Source organism: Orycteropus afer, unplaced genomic scaffold, assembly GCF_000298275.1.
Source record: "Orycteropus afer afer isolate SDZICR_OR568_19922 unplaced genomic scaffold, OryAfe1.0 scaffold00037, whole genome shotgun sequence".
Lineage (NCBI taxonomy): Eukaryota > Metazoa > Chordata > Mammalia > Tubulidentata > Orycteropodidae > Orycteropus > Orycteropus afer.
Window position 1 is genome coordinate 1,791,742 of NW_006921624.1, and position 21,547 is coordinate 1,813,288.

At 37.7% G+C, this 21,547-nt stretch overlaps 1 protein-coding gene and 1 non-coding gene across 2 annotated transcripts in view; both read left to right on the top strand.

Moving 5' to 3' along the window:
• Window positions 1-21,547, top strand: part of RC3H2 (ring finger and CCCH-type domains 2) — a 57,836-nt gene that overhangs the window by 20,362 nt on the left and 15,927 nt on the right. The window contains exons 5-9 of the mRNA XM_007936630.1: window positions 2,161-2,361; window positions 2,819-2,951; window positions 3,066-3,184; window positions 4,741-4,853; window positions 19,024-19,332. Of these exons, the coding sequence (XP_007934821.1) occupies window positions 2,161-2,361; window positions 2,819-2,951; window positions 3,066-3,184; window positions 4,741-4,853; window positions 19,024-19,332 (875 nt within the window). The remainder of the gene's footprint in view (window positions 1-2,160; window positions 2,362-2,818; window positions 2,952-3,065; window positions 3,185-4,740; window positions 4,854-19,023; window positions 19,333-21,547) is intronic.
• On the top strand, window positions 2,623-2,733 carry LOC122149643. Its single transcript, XR_006163247.1, has one exon. It is a non-coding gene; the product is annotated as a small nucleolar RNA SNORD90 (small nucleolar RNA).

Here is a 21,547-nt window from a genome sequence, read left to right on the forward strand (position 1 = left end):
CCTATATATGTTCTTGGATACACTCCCCATTTCATAGACATACCTAATCTTTCAGCCTGTCCATCCATCTATCCACCCATATACCCACGTTTGCCTTCACTGACAACGCAGTACTGTATGTGCAAAAGGGTTCATATTTGTTGTCTGTACCTCCCATGTACCTCTCTATGTCTTTCTCATTCTCAATGCTGCCATATTGGTCACTCACATTTGGTACATTGCCCTTCTCTTCACCCAAATCAATACTTATCTCTATCTATCTAACAAACGTCCCTCCCCTCCCCTCCCACCCCTGGTAACCAACAAAAAAAATTTCCTTCTATAGATAAACCTTTCCTTAACTTTTACAATAACGGACTGATACAATATTTGCCCTTTTGTGATTGACGTATTTCACTCAGCATAATGTCCTCCAAGTTCATCCACGTTATGCAATGTTTTGCAGATTCTACATTATTTAGCGTTGCATAGTATTCCATTGTGTGTATGTACCATAGTTTGGTTATCCATTCCTCAATTGATGGACATCTAGGTTGTTTCCATGTTTTGGCTGTTGTAAATAGTGCTGCGATGAACATGGGTGTGCATATATCTGTTCTTGTCATGGCTCTCACTTCTTTAGTGTATATACCTAGTAATGGAATGGCTGGGTCAATGGTATTTCTAATTCCAACTTTTGAAGGAATCACCGTACTGCTTTCCATGATGGTTGTACCATTTTACAGTCTTACCAGCAGTGTATGAGAGTCCCAATCTCTCCACAACCTCGCCAGCATTTATTTTCTGTCTTGTTGAACTTTGCTGCTGTGCTGAAGCAAAATGGTATCTCATTGTTGTTTTGATTAGCCTCTCTCTAATAGCTAACGATCGTGAGCATTTCTTCATATGTTTGTTGGCTGCTTGAATATCCTCCTTGGTGAAGTGTATATTCATGTCTTCTGCCCATTTTTTGATTGGATTGTTTGTCTTTTTGTTATTGAGGTGTTGGAGTTTTCTATAAATTCTAGAGATAAGTCCCTTGTCAGATATGTTATTACAATATTTTTTCCCAATCTGTAGGTTGTCTTTTGAGTCTTTTGGAGAAGTCTTTGGAAGCACATAAACATTTAATTTTTAGAAGGTCCCACTCATCTGGTTTCTCTTCTGCTGTTTGTGCATTTTGAGTTATGCTTGATAGTCTATTTATGCCATATATTAGGGCCCTTAAATTTGCCCCTAGATTTTCCTTGAGTATAGTTTTAGGTTTCACATTTAAGTCTTTGATCCATCTGGAGTTCGTTTTTGTGTATGGTGTGAGGTACAGATCTTGTTTCATTTTTCTGCAAATGGTCTCCAGTTTTGCCAGCACCATTTATTAAACAAACATTCTCTTCCCCATTTAATGGATTTTGGGCCTTTGTCAAAGGTCAGCTGACTATAGGTCGATGGATCTATTTCTGGGTTCTCAATTCTATTCCATTGGTCTATGTATCTGTCATTAAACTGGATGGATTTCTTGCTTATCTATTTCTCAGCCTATAATTGGCTGCTGCAGAAGTGTGTTTTTTAAGAACAATCTGATCATGTCACTCCTGCTTAAAAGTTCTCAGTGGCTTCTCATTCTCTTCAGGAAAATACTCAAATTCCTTACTATACAAAGCCCTCTGATTTCTTTCCACCCTGCATATTAGCCTGTAACTCTCTATGCTCTGCTCTTTTGTGTTTTTATTTCATGCACTTGCCACTCTTTAGGATTCTGTTACTCGATTTCTTTACCTGGGAAATTCCTATTCGTTCTTCAAGACTCAGATTGTATAGTCTTTAATTGAGGGGAGCCTGTGATATCCCTCTCCTTCTTCAACAGTCAGCTTTAATTGCTTTTCCTCTATATTGCCAGAGCTTTATAATAGCACTTATACTACAATTTTCTGCTTCCAAGTCTTTTTTTCCCCTACCAACTGCTCCGCTCATTAAAGGCAAGAACTATATATTTGATTATGTAAGTTCTGCATTTTTCCAGAAAGAATTAGTAGTGAGGACATGATCTTTGTACCTTCTTTGTGTGGTATCTGATACGTGGTCAGTGCTCCATCCCTAAAAAATAAATGAATGAGTTGGTTGGTGAAAAAAGAGCAGATCAATTCTGACGGGCCTTTTTATTTTTGCCTTTCTATTTTTTAGGTCACCAAAAGGGATGAAGACTCTTCCCTGATGCAACTGAAAGAGGAATTTCGGAGTTATGAGGCATTACGCAGAGAACATGATGCCCAGATCGTACATATTGCTATGGAAGCAGGACTTCGTATTTCACCTGAGCAGTGGTCCTCGCTTCTGTATGGTGACTTAGCACATAAATCACACATGCAGTCTATCATTGATAAGGTTTGTGAAATTAGAGATGTTGATTTTATACCATTGCTATTATATTGACAAGAACTTGAATTTTCTAAAGAGACAACCAGTTGGAGGTCCTACTTTTAGACTCCTATAAATTTTTGTTGTTGTTGTGTTACTTTTATTAACATTCAAAATAAACTAGAGAGACAACAGAGAAGCAAATACAGGATATTAGAAAAAAAGCAACTAGGCTTACAGAGTCTGAGGTTTATTTACATTCTGACCCCAGAGAGAGAATACAGGTTATAAAAAGTTTTCTAAGTGTCTAATGATGAATTTCATAGGGCAGATTCTGAGGTGAAAATTTAATTCATCATTGATACTCCTACTATGGAATCTGAAGACACAGAAAAACCTATTTAATGCTGACTACATGAAAGCATTCGAACATAGATATGTCATAAGAACTAGAGTAAAAGCCAGTCTCTTTTCTGTTTGTTAGCTCCAGTCTCCAGAATCATTTGCGAAGAGTGTCCAGGAATTGACAATTGTATTGCAACGAACAGGTGACCCAGCTAACTTAAATAGACTGAGGCCTCATTTAGAGCTTCTTGCAAACATAGATCCTAACCCAGGTATGTGGGAAAATACTCAGTTTCTTACAAATTTTCTATCTCTGACTTTAATAACACAAGAGAATTATTGCTAACAAATTCTTCTCCCAACCCCATCTCCTTGGTTTATTTTAGATGCTGTTTCACCAACTTGGGAGCAGCTAGAAAATGCAATGGTTGCTGTTAAAACAGTGGTTCATGGGCTTGTAGATTTCATACAGAATTATAGTAGAAAAGGCCACGAAGCACCTCAGGTAAGTACATTTATGGCAATTCTGACTGCTTTTATCTCTGAAAGTTTGTTAACAAGCTGTTAATGTAACTTCCTTACGTTTTTATGGTAAAATATACATAACAAAACATTTAACATTTGTACAGTTTTTAAGTATGTAATTCAGTGTCATCACTTATATTCACCATCCCTCATAAACTGTTACTGTCTCTGTATTTTTGGAAAAATTCAAGTTTTAGGGTCTCTCATAAGCATTTCATAGCAGCAACAGTTTGAAGAATGTGTTGAATACAAATTAAGTGTACTTCAAAAGGTTTATGACCAAATATAGACCATTGATTCTTTCCATTTTGTGTAATATTTATCTAATGTGGGGAAGTTGTCCATTTTTCCCATTGCTACCACCCAAATGAACTTGCTTGTAAATGTGTGGATTTGGAATTTTCAAGATATTATCAGTGTACTTTCAGAGTTATTTTTAAGCTATAACTCTTTAATAATAATATCCATTTATTAAGTTACTGTGAGCCAGTTACTATGTTCAGTATTTTACGTATACTATTTTTAATCCTCACAGCCATCTTCAAGGTAATTGCTATTCCCAAAGTGAAGTTTACCAAAAAACAAAAAACAAAACTCACTGCCATCAAGTTGTATCCGAATCTTAGCAACCCCTCCTTGGGTTTCCGAGGCATTATCGCTATGGAAGTAGATTGCCCAACCTTCTTTCCGAGGAGGGGCTGGTGGGTTTGAACCAGCAGCCTTCTGGTTAGCAGTCAAATGCCTTAGGCACTGCACCACCAGAGCTCCTTCTAAGTAAAGTTTAAAGAGGTTAAATAACGTATCTTAAGTTCATGCTGGTAGTAGTGAGAGTTTAGATCAAATTTACTTCTATTCTGTGGTCTTTCCATTCTTCTGTCCTCATTCTATTAGAAGACTTCATAATATTCAAATATTACATGAAAAATAAATGTTTTCATTTTATTAGGGTCACAAAAGTAAGAATGATGTATTAGATTGTAATTCAAATTACAGTAATTAATGTGTTTTTTAATATTCTATTTCATTGTTTATATGAGCTTAAACAGTTCCAAGGAGAGTTGTATTCTAAAGTTGACAAATAGATTGGTATTTCTTAATTTTTTTACTTTCAGGGGGAAATTGTATTCTGCCTTTCCTAGGACAATTTAAGTGGGCGAAGCTTATTGCTTTTTTTTTTTTTTTTTTAAGGTTTTGAAATTGCTTGGTTTTGGTATCAGAATTTTAAGACAACAGTAAATTGATGAGAAAATCTTTTATTTTCTCAGGCATTACATTGTCTGACAAATAAATACACATACCTTTCAACCTATTTCAGATAATTCTCAAAGGAATGTCTAAATGCCAACTCCAGGTTATACCCTGTAGTTCATAATAGGCATGATACTAAAATGGAATGGTAAGTTGTTTCAGTGCAAGAATTATGTTTCTAATGTGAGAAAGAATTAAGGGTGTAATTATTAAGTTCTAAAGTCTCAGGAGTGATTGACAGCTAGAATCTTCAGTTTTCCATACATCTGATGTTTTCCTTTTTTGCAGCCTCAGCCAAACAGTAAATATAAGACTAGTATGTGCCGAGATCTACGGCAGCAAGGAGGATGTCCACGAGGAACAAATTGTACATTTGCCCATTCTCAGGAAGAACTTGAAAAGTAAGTTAGGAGAAATCTCTTTCATACGTGTTTAATTTTTGGTAATTAAGGAAAGTTCTTTATATAGTCTTAAAGTTTGTGATGAGTTTCAGAGTAGATTTCTTCAGATTGCAAAATAAGCTCTTTTTTTTTTGTTTGTTTGGAATCATGTTGCCTATGGGAGCAAGATTAACATGATAAATGATTTGAAACTTTATTCAAGGCTCGTGTCTTTAGATCAGTTTATAGCTGGAATCCGTGTTTCTCCTAAGCATGTGTGCAGAACAGAAATACCCCTCTGCACCCTTTTATTTGTTTGATCAGATTCAATTGAAAGTAGTAACAAGGTCCTAGGCAAAATGATAAAGCAGATAACTTTGTTTTTGTTTTTGTTTTTGAAACTGACCTTTAATTTCTTAGCATTCTTTTTTTCTATGTCTTTTCTTTCTCCCTCTTCTATGGGTATTGTCTTTTTCTATGTCCATTTATCCTAGAAGATCTAAAAAAATAAACATGCTAGATTATTCATTATCCAAATCTTTATTACTGTTTCACTTTTTAATCTAAGCATTCACCATTGAAGACTCACATAAAAAATTGATCTCAGTCTTTCTTTTGAAAAACTGGCCTGCACATCACATACTTACTGAGCGTTTCCATTTTGCTGTAGTTGCTCTTATTAGGTGCTGTTGAGTTAGTTCCAACACACAGTGACACTATGTACAACAGAACAAAACACTTTCTGGTCCTGTGCTATGCTCACAATTGTTACTATGCTTGAGCCCATTGATGCAGCCACTGTGTCCATCCATCTTGTTGAGGGTCTTCCTCTTTTTCACTGACCCTTTACTTTACCAAGCATAATGTCTTTCTCCAGCAACTGGTCCCTCCTGATAACATGATCAATGTTATGTGAGACAAAGTATCACCATCTTCATTCTGAGGATCATTCTGCCTGTACTTCATCCAAGACAGATTAATTCTTTTCATCTGGCAGTCCATGGTATATTCAGTATTCTTTGCCAACACCATAATTCAGATGCATCAATTCTTCTTGTCTTCCTTACTCAGTTTCTAGCTCTCCTATATAGATGAGGTGGTTGAAAATACCGTGGCTTAGGTTAGATGTACCTTAGCCCTCAAAGTGACATCTTTGCTTTTTAATACTTTAAAAGAAGTCTTTTGCAGTAGATTTGTCCAGTGCAGTATGTTGCTTGATTTCTTGAGTGCTGCTTACATGGGCTTTGATTATGGATCCAAGTAAAATCAAATCCTTGACACCTTCAATCTTTTTTCCATTTATCATGATGTTGCTCATAGGCCCAGATGTGAGGATTTTTCTTTTCTTTTTGTTGAGGTGTAATCCATGCTGAAGGCTCCTGTAAGTGCTTCATATCTTCACTTCCAGCAGGCAAGGTTGTATCATCTGCAGATCACAGATTATTGATTAATTCTCCTCCAATTCTGATGCTGCATTCTTCATTTAGGCCAGCTTCTCAGGTTATTTACTTGGCATGCAGATTGAGTAAATATGGGGAAAGGATACAGTCCTGACGCACCACTTTCCTGATTTTAAACCATGCACTGCCCTGTTTGAATGAATGCCTCTTGGTCTACGTATAGATTCCACATGAGCACAGTTAAGTGCTCTAGAATTCTCAGTTTTCACAATGTTATCCATAATCTGTAATGATCCCTTTCCATGGTCAGTAGAACACAGGTAAACATCTTTCTGTTGGGGTTGGTTTTTTTTCAACTTTTTGTGATTTCAGTGAAAGTTTGCAGAGCGAATTTGTTTTGCATTCAATAGTTCATACACATTTTATTTCATGACATTAATTGCAATCCTCAAAATACAACTGCTCTTGTCCCACGTCCTCCCTTTGGTTACCTTTTTCCTGGGTTCTTCCTATGCATTCATGCTTTCTGAACTTCTCCCTGTGCAATGCTGACCTTCTGATCTCCCATGGTTGATTATTCTGAGGAGTGTACCTACCTGGTGTAATTGTTCACCTTGTAGGCCTGTCTATTGTTTGATTAAAAGTTAAGCCACAGGAATGAGTTCAATTCTAGGCCTGAAAGGTAACTAGAAATTACCATAGTCTTAGAGATTCCATCACTATCTATCAGAGCAGTAAGCCTACTCTTTTTGATTTTGAGTTTTGTTCCACATTTTTCTCTCACTCTGTCCAGAATCTCAAATTTTGTTTCCTTTCTGAGTGATTGGCAGTGATAGCTGGACACCATCTAGTTCTTCTGCTCTCAGGGTCATGTAACTTGGGGCGCTAATGGTCCACTAGTCCCTGTGACTAATTGTTTCCATGCATCTTTGATTTTCTTCACTCTTCTTTCCTCCACATGAGGAAAGACTGATAGTTGCATCTTAGATGGCCACTCGCAAGCTTTGACAACTCTAGTCATTACTTACAAAGTAGGTTGTAGAACCTTGTGTTTTGTGTACTGTGTTATGCCAGTTGAGTTTGATGTCCCCCATGACCATGGTCCCAAGCCTGTAGGCCCAGCAACTCACTCCCTCAAGGTGTTTGGCTGTGGCTGAGAAGTTACCATAACTTTGTCCCTTGTTAGGTCTATTATATATATGGATATTTTTATAGCACATTCAAATACATATGTAGAAATACTGTCTGCAAAACCTATGTATGGTCATAGGTATATTCCCATTTTCCTACCCATGCCTGATCATCTTTCCTGACTACTTATTTATCCACCCATAGATTAATGTTTGTTGTTACTGGTAATGTTGTGTTGTGTATGTAATAGTATTTATCCTTGTTGTCTTTATCTTGTGTACCTCTCCATGTCTTCCTGTTCCTTAGTGATATTGTGCTGGTCACCTGTTGTTGTTGTAATAATGTGCCCTCAAGTCAGACCTGAGATTTCCAAGGCAGTATCACTATGGAAGTAGATTGCCCAACCTTCCTTCCGAGGAGTGTCTGGTGGGTTTGAACTGCCAACCTTCTGGTTAGCAGTCAAGTCCCTTAGGTACTATGCTACCAGAGCTCCTGTGCTGGTCACCTACTTTGACTGTATTGTTTTTCCCTTCACCCAGATCGGTACCTGTCTCTTACCTAGCTAGCAGTTTTTCCTCCCATTCCCAGTAACTAACACAGAAAGTTTCCTTCTATATGTAAACCTTTCCTTCACTTTGTACAATAGTGGACTCTTAGAATATTTGTCCCTCTGTGATTGATTTATTTCACTCAGCATTGTTGTTTGTTGTTTTGTGCTGTTGAGTCGAACCCAACTCATCACGACCCCTCCTTGGGTTTTCGAGGCCGTATCACTACGGAAGTAGATTGCCCCATCTTCCTTCCGAGGAGTAGCTGGTAGGTTTGAACCACCAGCCTCCTGGTGAGCAGTCAAGTGCCTTCGGCACTGCGCTACCAGAGCTCCCTCAGCATAATATCCTCCAAGTTCATCTATGTTAAGAGATTCTTTGTTATTCTTTAATGTTTCTTAGTATTCCATTGTGTATATAATACCACAGTTTGGTACATTCATCTGTTAATGGGCACTTAGGTTTTTTTCCATGTCTTTTCTATTGTGAATAAAGCTATGATGAACATGGGTGTGTATATAGCTATGCGTGTCCTGACTGTCACTTCTTTAGCTTACGTATCTAGTAGTAGGATTGCTGGATCAAATGGTATTTCTATTTCCAACTTTTTAAGGATGCACCATACAGTTTTACACAGTGGTTGTACCATTTTACAGTCCCATCCACAGTGTAATGAGAGCTCCAATCTCTCCACACCCTTACCAGCATTTGTTGTTTTCTATCTTGTTGAAAAAATACCATTAATATCACATGCAAATAAAATCTTACTGAAGATAATTCAAAAATGGTTGCAGCAGTATATTGACAGAGAGCTTCCAGAAATGTAGACTGGATTCAGAAGAGCATATGGAACAAGGGATATCATAGCTGATGTTAGATGGATCTTGGCTCAAAGCAAAGAACACCAGAAAGATGTTTACTTATGTTTTATTGACTCTGCAAAAGCATTTGATTGTGTGGATCAAAAAAAATTATGGATAACATTGAGAAGAGTAAGAATTCCAAAACACTTTATTGTACTTGTGAGGAACCTGTACATAGATCAAGAGGCTGTTGTTCCGAGTAGAACAAGGGGATACTGCATGTTTAAAATCATCAGGGTTGTATCCTTTCACCATTACTCAATCTGTATGCTGAGCAAATAATCCGAGAAGCTGGATTATATGAAGAAGAACGTGGCGTCAGGATTGGAGGAAGACTCCTTATCAGCCTGCGATACGCAGATGACACAACTTTGCTTGCTGAAAGTGAGGATAACTGATGAAGATTAAAGAGTACATGCAGTCTGCAGTGTGGATTACATCTCTATATTAAGAAAACAAAAATCCTCACAACTGGTCTAATAAACAATTCATGATGGATGGAGAAAAGATTGAAGTAGTCAAGGACTTCGTATTACTTGGTTCTACAATCAGGGAGCTCTGGTAGCATAGTGTCTAAGGCACTTGACCGCTAACCAGAAGGCTGGCGGTTCAAATCCACCAGCCACTCCTCGGAAGGAAGGTTAGGCAATCTACTTCCATAGTGATACTGCCTCAGAAACCCAAGGAGGGTTCCCTATGAGTCAGGTCTGATTTGACGGCACATGACAACAACAACAATCAGCACCAATGGAAGCATCAGTCAAGACATCAGATGACATACTGCATTGGGCATATCTGCTGCGAAAGACCTTTAAAGTGCTGAAGAGCAAAGATCTCTCCTTGAAGACTAAGTGCGCCTAACCCAAGCCATGATATTTACGGTCACCTCCTATGCATGTGAGAGCAGGACAGTGAATAAGGAAGACTGAAGAAGTTGATGCTTTTGAGTTGTGGTGTTGGAGAAGAATGCTAAGAGTACCATGGACTGCTAAAAGGACTAACAAGTCTGTCCTGGAAGAAGTTCAGCCAGAATGTTCCTTGGAAGCAAGAATGGCCAGACTTTGTCTCACCTACTTTGGTCATGTTGTCAGAAGGAACCATTCCCTGGAGAAGGATATCAGTCTAGGTAAAGTAAAGGGTCAAAGAAAAAGGGGAAGGCCCTCAATGAGGTGGATTGACATAGTGGCTGCAACGATGGGCTCAGGTATAACAAGGATAGTGAGGCTGGCACAGGACTGGGCAGTGTTTTGTTCTGCTGTGCATAGGGTCGCTATGAGTTGGAGACAACTCGACAGCACTGAACAAGAAGAAGAAGTCCTGTTTAACTTTACTGTAATTGCTGGAGTGAGATGATAGCTCATTGTTTTGATTTGCATCCCTCTAATGGCTAATGATTGCAAGCATTTCTTCTTGTGTTGGCCACCAGAATGTCATCTTTGGTGAGGTATCTGTTCATGTCCTCTGCCTATTTTTTAATTGGATTGTTTGTCTTTTAGATATTGTGGTGTTGAAGTTTTCTATAAATTTTAGAAATAAGTTCCTTATTGGATGTACCATTGCCAGATATTTGTTCCCAATCTGTAGGTTCTCTTTTTACTTTTTTGGAGAAGTCTTTTGATGCACATAAGAATTTAATTTTTAGAGAAGGTCCCAGTTATCTAGTTTCTGTTCCAGTATTTGTGCATCTTTGGTTTTGTTGGATAATCTGCACCATAAATTAGGGCCCCTAAGTTTGCCTCTGTTTTTTCTTTGATGAGCTGTATACTTCTAGGTTTTACAGTTAGGTCTTCAATCCATCTTGAGTTACTTATTGTGTATAGTGTGAGATAGGGATCTTGTTTCATTTTTGTGCAAATGGATACCCATTTTGGCCAGTACCTTTGTCAAAGAGAATTTCTCTTCCCCATTTAATGGATTTTGGCCTTTTGTCCAAGACTAGCTCTCCATAAGTGGATGGATCCATTTCTGGATCTCCCTTTATTTTCCACTGGTCTGTGTCTCTCTCTTCATACCAGTATCAGGCTATTTTGACTACCGTGACTGTACAGTAGGTTTTGAGATCAGGAAATATGAGACCTCTTACTTTGTTGTTCTTCAGTAGCGCTTTGCTTATCTTAGATCTCTTTCCTTTGCATATAAAATTAGTAGTTAATTTTTCTGTGTCCTTAAAAACTGTTGATACAATCTGGATTGGGATTGTATTGAATCTATAGATTACTTTGGGTAGTATTGACATTTTCACAATGGTCAGTCTTTCTATCGATGAACATGGTATGTTATTCTATTCATGCAAGTCTCTTACAATTTCTTGTAGTAGGGTTTTGTAGTTTTCTTTGTATATGTCTTTTGTGGCCCTGATAAGAGTAATTCCTAAGTATTTTGTCTTTTTGGTAGCTGTTGTAAATGGTATTGTTTTTCCTGATTTCCTTTTCAGAGATCTCTTTGTTGATATAGAGGAATCCAACTGATTTTTGTATGTTAATCTTGTATCCTGCTACTTTGCTGAATCTTTCAATTATTACCAATATTTTTTTTGCTGAGTCTGTTGGTTTTTCTATGTATTGGATCATATTATCTGCACATAGAGATAGTTTTACTTCTTTGACAATTTGGGGGCCTTTTATTTCTCTTTCTTGCTTTACTGCTCTGACTATGACTTCCAATACTATGTTGAATAGAAGTAATGATAGAGGGCATCCTCGTCTGGTTCCCCCTTCACAGAAGGAATGCATTCAGTCTCACTCCATTGAGAATAATGTTGAGTGTTTATTTTGCGTATGTGCCCTTCATTATGTTGAAGAATTTCCCTTCTGTTCCTATTTTGCTGAGAGTTTTTATCAAGAATGGGTGCTGGATTTTATCAAACTCTTTTCTGCATCAATTGATAGGACCATGTGGTTCTTTTACTTTGTTTTTTTATGCAGTAGATCACATTGATTGTTTTTCTGATGCTGAACTGTCCTTGCATATCCATTATGAATCCTACTTGGATATATGGTATATTATTTTTTTGATACGGTGTTAGATTTTATTGGCTAAGATTTTTTTGAAGATTTTTGCATCTATATTAATGAAGGATATTGGTCTGTAATTTCCCTTTTTAGTGGTGTCTTTGTCTGGTTTTGGTATCATGGTTAAGCTTGCTTCTTAAAATGAAATTGGGAGTAATCCATCCTTTTCTATGTTCTGGAATAATTTGAGTAGAGCTGGTGTCAGCTCTTCTGAATGTTTGGTAGAATTCTCCAGTAAAGCCATCTGGCTTAGGACTGATTGATCATAATTTTAAAAGGAGTATAGATACGTGATTGTATACATTTTCTCCATCATATTCATCTAACTGGGAGTAGGCACAAAGTAAGTGAAGAATTACATTTAATCAAAATTGGGCTTTAGCAGGTTAATTCAACAAAGAGAGTGGACTAAGGGAGTTAAAAGTTATTTTCAGGGGAGGTTTTAATGCTGAATTGTGCATTTTAAGCTACATAAGCAAGGGATTGATTGCCTGAGGGAACGCATGGATGATTTTAAAAGAATAGGGACTAAAACTATAAAATTATAAGAAGAAAATGTAGGGGTGAGCTTTGGGGACCTGGTGGTGGTGGTGGTGGTTTTAACTTTTTGTGATTTGGGTGAGGGTTTACAGAGTAAATCAATCTTCCATTCAACAATTCATACACATTTTGTTTCATGGCTTTGATTTCAATGCCAACAGTGTAACATCACTCATCCCACTTCCTCCCTGTGTTTCCTGTTTCCATTCCTCCTCCTCTCCTATCCCTTCCTGCCTTCTGAACTTTATCCTTGGGCAAATGCTGCCCTTATGGTCTCAAATGGTTGATCTAAAGAGTGTATATTTCCCTAATTTGGCATAGTGGATAAGGCATTTGGCTGCTAACCAGTAGATTTGCAGTTCAAACCCACCAGCTGCTCCATGTAAGGAAGATGAGACAGTCTACTCCCATAAATATTTATAGCCTCAGAAACTCAGTGGGGGTCTCTGTGAGTCAGAATCAACTCGATGACAGTGAGTTTTTTTCTTTTGTTTGGTATAGACCTATCTATTGTTTGGCTGAAAGTTAGGCCTTGGGGAGGAGTTCAGTTCCAGGCTTGAAGAGAGCTCAAGGGCCATAGTCTTGATGGTTCTGCCAGTCTCTATCACATCAGTAAGCCTGGTGTTTTTTATAATGCTAAGTTTTTTTCCACATTTTTCTCCCGCTGTATTCAGGACCTTCTAATGTGATCCCTTTCAGAGCAGTAAATAGTAGTAGCCAGGCACTATCTAGTTCTTGATGTCTCATGGTTGTGGAGGCTGGGGTTCACGTGGTCCATTAGTCCTTTGGACTAATTGTTTGCTTGTATCTTTGATTTTCTTCACTACTCTATGCTATGGATGAAGAGAAAACAGTACTTAACCTTAGATGGCCAGTAATAAGCTTTTAAGACCCTAGTCACTACACACCAAAACACGATGTAGAACATTTTATTTGTAAACTGTGTGATGCCATTTGTCCTTGATGTCCCCTGAGACTATGATTCTAAGCCTCCAGGTGTACCAACTTGTTCCTTCAGGGTGTTTGATTATGGCTAAGAAGATTTCATAACTTTAGCTCCTGTAGGCTTTACTATATTTGTGGATATAGAGAAGAGCAGAGCAATCAGCCGAAGGGATTAGGTGAGGAGGGGAAACTCAGGGACGCCCAAAGAAGCAGGCCAGAAGAGCAGGAGAAAGGGGATTAAAAGACAGGAAGCCAGACAGAGGGAACAGTCAGCCACAGGGACCCAGGTGGGGGGGATAAGAGAGGTCTCTAACAGCAGGACAAACTTGTCTGTCGGTTTGTCCTACTGTGGTGACATGTAGACGTGAGTTTTGAGGCTGAGCCTCTGGTGTTTAAAACCTAGCGATATATTTACAGCATATATAAATACATATGTAATAATACCTCTGTCAAACCTTTATATATTTGTGGGTGTAGTCCCATTTGCCTTCCCATACCTGTTCAACTTAATGTCTGTTTATGTATCTACTCAACTGATTATTGTTACTACTGTTTCTGCAGAATTATACATGTAATAGTATTTACTTCTGTTGCCTCTTACTTTTCTTTTTTACTTTTGTTGTGAAAACATGTACAAGACATTCACCAACATAACTTCCCCATTTACAGTTGTCTTTAACCTTTGTGCTCTTCTCAGTATCTTCCTTTGCCTTGAACATTTATGCTGATGTCCCCCTTATTATATATTGTCTTCCCTTTCACCCAAGTTAATATGTCTCTACCCTCTAATTAATGACCTACCCTCCTTTCCCCTCCCATCCCTGGTAACTATCAAATATTTTCTTTCTGTTGAAAACTTTTTCTTTACTTTTTACAGTTACTGTCTCATATAATATCTGTTCTTTGTGATTGACTAATTTCACTCAGCATAATGTACTCCAGGTTCATCCATGTTAGGAGGTGTTTTACAGTTTCATTGTTATTCTTTAACATTGTATGTTTGTACTGTCATTTGTTGATCCATTTATCTGTTGACTGGCATTTATGTTGTTTGTTTTTTTGCTATTGTGAATAGTGCTATGATGAACATGGGTATGCATATATTTATTCATGGCATGGCTCTCATTTCTGTAAGATATATATACCTAATAGTGGGAATACTGGATTATATGGTGTTTCTATTTCCAACTTTTTAAGGAAGTGGCATACCATTTTCCACAGTGGTTATACTATTTTACAGTCCCACCAACAGCGTATGAGGGTATTTGCTCTGGCAGCAAAGATAGATGGAGCCTTATAGTTATTAAATACTTTTGTACATGAAAGGGCCTTACCATCAAATTGAAAATACAGCTTACAGATTGGGAAAAAAAATTTGAGAAATCCTCTATCAGATAAAGACTTAACTATCCAAATATGAGACTTATACTTAACAAAAAAAGACAAACAACCTTATCAAGAAGTAGGCAAATAACAACCACCACAAACACAAATCCACTGCCATTGAGTCAATTCTGACTCATAAAAACTCTGTAGGACAGATGAACTGCCCCATAGGATTTCTAAGGCTGTAAATCTTTGTGAATGCAGACTGCTTCATCTTTCTCCTACAGAGTGGCTAGTGCATTCTAACCACCAGCCTTTTGGTTAGCAGTCGAATGCTTTAACCAGTGCACTACCAGAGCTCCTGGGGCAACGAACAACAACCCCAAAAAGCTAAAATAGGGAGGGTGACTCTGAGATGCAGATAATAATTAGACATACCAGTCACCTCATGAGATTCGTTCTCTTGCTTTGGAGACTTAGGGCTATGCTCTCATGGGATAATCCAGTCAATTGGCATAATACTTAAAGTTTATGTTCTGCTTCCCAGTATGCTCAGTAGCATCTGGGGTCTTCAAAGCTTACTAGTGGCTAATACACACCTATTGATCTGTTGCTGGCTGGAACAAGAGAGAAAGGAAACTCAAGAATCAGCAAAGGAACTAGACGATATGACTCATTATCTCCATGAACCACTCCTCTGTTTGAGACTTGAAGAACCTAGATGGTGCTCAGCTACCACTAGCAAAAGTCCAGTCAGACACAATAGATGAATCCTGATAGAAAGGAAGAAAAATGTAGAACAGAACTTCAAATTCTTAAGAATCTAGGGTTATAGTACCTACTGAGGCTGGAGCAGTCCCTGAGACTATTGCTCTAAGTTACTCTTTAAATTTTGAATTGAAGTCACCTTTAAACTAAGTGACAGTTTAAATCAAAAAATAAAAATTGTCACCGAGTATTTTGCTTTTTTAAAAAAATTGTCTATATAAGATCAAATAAATAACAGCTATTCTAAAGCATAGGTTAAAAGGTTGGAGGGCAGGAAGTTTAAATTAATTGTATTGTCTTTGAGTTTTGTCCGGCCATTGCAACAAATTATCGAACCCAGCAGAGAAGTGAGAGATGGTTGATATCAGAATTTGTAAAAAGGTTGGAGGGTGAAGTCAAATCTGGTATCTGCCTCGTAGCAATCAGCCTTGGGCTACTGATAATGATCCTCTTCCCTCCTGGTGAAGTTAAATGAGGAGGTCAGTTGCCTCCTCCATCACATCCTTTTTACAGTTATATTCTTCTTCACATTGTGTCAACATTCTCTTTATTTCTGAACTAGTTGTCAATGTGAGTGAAACTCTTAGCTGTTACTGGTGAGACTGTACAGCCATTGTGGAAAACAGTTCGGGTTTTCCTCTAAAAGTTGAACATAGGATTACCTTATGACCCAGTAGTCCCAATCTTTGGTAGGTACTTAGAAGAAATGAAGGCAGGAAAGCAAGCAGAAACCTGTACACCCATGTTCTTTACAGCACTTCTCACAGTAGGTAAAAGGTAGAAGCAACCCAGATGTGTACAGATAACACGTTAATGGATAAACAAAATGTGGTATAGGTATGCAATGTATATGTCCCATCTGGCAAAGTCAGACTGCATGCATATTTGTCTGTGGGGCAGGGAGGAAGGGCTTGCTTAGAAGGGGACCAGCACGTGTCTTGGCTTCCACAGCTGCTTTGTTTGGTGGCATCCCCTGAGCTGCAGCACGGTTTGCAGCTCCCACGGCTGCATGTACCCTGCCTACCCAACCTGCAGGTTGGTGCCTGCAGGGACACTGTGCTGTGGCAGATCTTTATCCCACAGGTTTCTGATTCTGATCAGGCTCCCTAGGGCTGCTATGAGAGTGCTGCATGCCCAGAGGCAGCCAGTTGCAGGTGCAAGTTTCCAAACCCTGAGGTTCCAAGTTGCTAATGGAGAGCCAAGAGCTGCTTGGGCAAGGGTTACTTTCATATATGTGTATCAAATACATACAAATATATATACTATATTTAATAATGGTGTTCACACAATGTCCACATCACATTATGTCCTGTTTCCTAGAGTGTATCTTGGATATTAATGACACATACCTGTATATACATACAATGAATATTTTGCAGCTGTAAAGAGAATTGAAGTTCTGATGCATGGCACCACATAGATGAAAACATACTGAGTGAAATAAGTCACTTGCAAAAGGAAAAATACTGTATATTCTCATTTACATGAAATAAGCAAGTATATACCAGAAGTGGTAGGGAGAGGGAAAGAGGGAAGTTTTGTTTGGGAAGCCATTGAGTTTATATTAATGGGGGTAGAATATTTTGTAAAAGGATAGTGGTAATGGTGGCATGATAATGAAGTATGTAATCAGTATCTTTAAATTATAAATGTGGAGGTTTTACTGGCAAATATTTTGTGTGTATATTTTTTTTTTATAATAAAAAAACAAATAGGGAGTAATTAGATTTTTTTAAGTGTAACATTCCAGATTCTAAGTCCAGATTCAGTTCCTACATGAATAGGAAGGAAGTATTTTTAGCTACCTAGATGTTAGCAGTCTAATATGTCTTGTTACTTCTTGTCCTTTTTTTACTTCTCATAACTCCTTTCTTTTAAATTGTGATCTGATAAGCTCACAATCAAAACTGTTGTTTGCTTGCTAGAGTGTTTTTACAAACTTAGTGATACCTGAGATTTGTCCTTTGAGGATGAAAAGCAAGGAGCAGCTGGGTGTTTTGTATGGGGACATTTGAGGTGAAGAATGAAGAAAGGATTTCAGAGAGCATGTTGAGGAAAGTGCAGGGATCTTTGGGCCACTCTGTGCCACTCAGTTGCCTTTCTAAAGTACAGGTCTACTCATGTTCCTCCTTCTTAATCGTTAGTTCCCTGGTACTTACAAGATGACATATATAAACTGGCCATAACCTGCTTTTTTTTTAAATCATTTTCTGTCACTCCACCTCCATCCCGTCTGATTGGCATCTGGGGACATTTGTCTTTATTGAGTTTCACCTGCTTCTGTTATCGGGTGTGTGTGTGTGTGTGCGTGTGTGTGTGTGTGAAGAAGATTGAAAATAACAAATCCATTTATAAATACTGAAGAACTAATAGGGTACTGTGAAAGTATTATTAATCACTAATACTATTTATATTTAGGAGCCCTGGTAGTGTAGTGCCTAAAGCCTTGACTGCTAACCAGAAGGCTGGCGGTTCAAACCCACCAACCACTCCTCAGAAGGAAGGTTGGGCAATCTACTTCCTTAGTGATACTGCTTTGGAAACCCAAGGAGGGGTCGCTATGAGTCGGGTCCAACTCAACAGCACATAACAACAACAACATATATATTTAATTACCATGTTTAATTATATATAATAATATCAAATTAATTTAGATATATATAATTACGAGCTCAAATATGTGTAGTATTCTATTCATGTAACATAATTTCTCCACCACTTTAAAATACTGGAGGGAACATTGACCAGGACTACATTATAATGAAATTTACTTTCAAACAAGTAGAAACCATTTTTCTTAAATTGGAGTCTTAAGATCAAATTGCATCATGTATTAGAATATTGGGAGCTCTGGTGGTGTAGTGCCTAAGGCATTTGACTGCTAACCAGAAGGCTGGTGGTTCAAACCTACCAGCCACTCCTTGGAAGGAAGATTGGATAATCTACTTCCATAGAGATACCACCTCAGAAACCCAAGGAGAGGTCACTATAAGTCAAATCGACTCGATGGCAGTGAGTTTGGTTTTATTAGAGTATTATTTACATCTGGTTCCATAAATTCAACTTAATATTAGAAAGGTCTTTAATCCTAATTTATTATTTTTACTTTAGACATAACTAATCTGAAAGATACTATATTAAATTTCTATGTTTCTGTGTTAACGCTTGTTTACGAATGAATTGTGGTTTTGGGGTTTTTTGTTTTGTTTTGTTTTGTTTTTTAATTACATAATGCTTTCACAGTTTGGTAAGAGCAGTGAATGCTTTCAACTCTTCCATATGCTTTCTCTTCACTATATGTTTCTTACTAAATTTGGTACTGAGTCCTGTCATTTTCACATAGTATATTTTTTATATTCCAATTATGTAGAATTTTCAAAAGGATCCCTTCCCACACTCTAAAAAGGCTTCTTTGAGTATATGTGTACTTTTTGCTATATTACATGCTTTCTTATACATGTATACTATGTATATGTAAATGACACGTTTTCTTGTGGCATCTATCACAGTAGTTTCTTGTAGACTACATTTGATATTTAACTGAAGAAACTTCTTTCAAAACTGTTTTATCCTTTCAAATCTTTCCTATTACCTTTTTGTTTTCTTCATTGTAAATTTTAATGAAGTATTCACTTATATATTGATTGGTTTTGAAACAGGTATCGATTAAGGAACAAAAAGATCAATGCGACTGTAAGAACATTTCCTCTTCTAAATAAAGTTGGTGTAAACAACACTGTCACAACCACAGCCGGAAATGTCATTTCTGTCATAGGAAGTACTGAAACAACGGGGAAAATTGTTCCAAGTACAAATGGAATTTCAAATGCAGAAAACAGTGTTTCTCCACTAATCCCACGTAGTACTGACAGTACATTAAGAGCTTTGGAGACTGTGAAGAAAGTGGGGAAAGTTGTAACTAATGGTCAGAATGCTACTGGGCCCTCTGCAGAGTCTGTAACTGAAAAGTAAGTATTTGGTAAAATATGGTTAATAGGAGTTCTTTATCCTTTTTAGAAATCCCTGAGTATTTTTTTTTCCTGAAGAAAAGCAGAATTTTTATGCAGAATGTTTGATGTAGTAGAGAAACCACCAAGTATAATGAAATTTGATTTCTTGTCCTACTTTACAACTGAATAAATAGTTCTGTGACTTTGGAAAGTCACTTCAACTCAGGGTTTTGTTTTCTTCAACTGTAAATTGAAGGGGTTGGACCAGATGAAGCTTTTTTTTCACCCTATCATTCCTTAAACTTTAGGATTGATTCCATAGAGTTGCTGGAAAAGAACTAAGTAGGAACCTAAAGCAATGAAATGCTGAGCCTCTAGCCCCTATCATTTCCACTTTATTTATGCTCTCTAATGAGGCATAGTTGATCAGAGGGCAAACTTTGGAGCCAAATTTGGTGGGTTCAGATTTGGCTCACTGTTTCCTGGCTGTTTGCTCTTAGTACAGTTACTTGATTTATCTCTGCCTGTCCTCATTTTACTCATCCATAAAGTTATAATGATAATTGTATCTATTTCCATATTTGTTGGGAGGACTAAATGAGTTAATATATACAATGTGCACTGAACAATATCTACCACATGAGAAGCACTCAATAAATATCTATTGGCTTTTATTATTATTGTTACTATTAATAGTTTCAGCATACAGTTTCTTTTGGCAAAAGATTTCGATGCTTTTAAAAAAGTTTTAAAACTTTTAGAGACTCTGAAAAGTTATCTAACTCAAAAATCTCATGCTTTGGTACTCTCTTGGGGTCTGAAATTTCAGGGCACGTGCAGTTTTTGGTGGCTGTTGGCCATTGTCTGTTCTATACCTGCGAGAAACGATACATTTTGCTAGGCTCACAGTAACTTGTTAGTGATTTCATGTAACAGATGATGGGTAAATAAGCATTAATGTTATCTACTTCTGCAGTCAGCATGTGATGAGGGAAATTGCTTATCAAAGGACTTTTATGATTTTCCCTGGAAGAGAATAGGAGCTCTGGTAGCATAGTGCCTAAGGCACTTGACTGCTAACCAGAAGGCTGGCGGTTCAAACCCACCAGCCACTCCTCGCAAGGAAGGTTGGACAATCTATTTCCATAGTGATACTGCCTCAGAAACCCGAGGAGGGGTCGCTATGTGTCGAATCCGACTCAACAGCACGTAACAACAGCAACAATTAGAAAATATTGTCTAGTTAACAAATGTTAGGTGTGCACTCATTCTGAGCTCTGTTCTTGGCACTGTTGGAAATACATAAGAAGTATAAGATGGTATCTCTGCCTTTAAGAATTTATGATGATACAGTTGTAGAGACAACATTGAAACAAATGAAGCAGTACTAAAATTATATTATTAAAGAACAGTAAATTTTCAAATTACTAGGAGAAATATAGGGAGCTCTGGTAGCATAGTGCCTAAGGCACTTGACTGCTAACCAGAAGGCTGACAGTTCAAACCCACCAGCCACTCTTCAGAAGGAAGGTTGGGCAATCTGCTTCTGTAGTGATACCACCTCAGGAACCCAAGGAGGGGTTGCTATGAGTTGGGTCCAACTCAATGACATATAACAACAACAACAAAAGGAGAAATATGGGAGAAGATCTCAGAAAAGGAAACAGCAGAACTTGGGTCAAGTTTATTGGTAGTTGTATGGAATACGGAGGAGACCACCTTTTTAGAACTAAAGGTTTATATTAGGAACTGGTGAAAAGTAGATGAGATAGATGGGTTGGCACCAGATTGTGGAACGTTTGTGTTATATATGTTTAGGAAATGAACTTTTAAAAGGTTTTGGTAGGGTAATACAAAGCTGTTTTCTGTTCATACAATGGAATATTATTCAGCCATAAAAAGGAATAAAATGTTATTATGCTACAGCATTGATGAACTTTGAAAACGTTACGTTAAGTGAAAGAAACCAGACACAAGAGGCCACATATTGTGTGATTTGGAATAGGGAAATTGATAGAGATAGAAAGTGGAATTGTAGTTGCCATGAGGTAGGGGAGTGGGGAGTGACTGCTAATGGGTTTGGGTTCCCCTCCGCCCCCATAGTCATTAAAATGTTCTGGAACTAGATCATAATGCTGTCAAATTAGAAATCAATAATAGGATCAGCACCAAAAGAGTAAACACATGGAAACTAAACAACACCCTCCTTGAGAAAGACTGGGTAAGAGAAGAA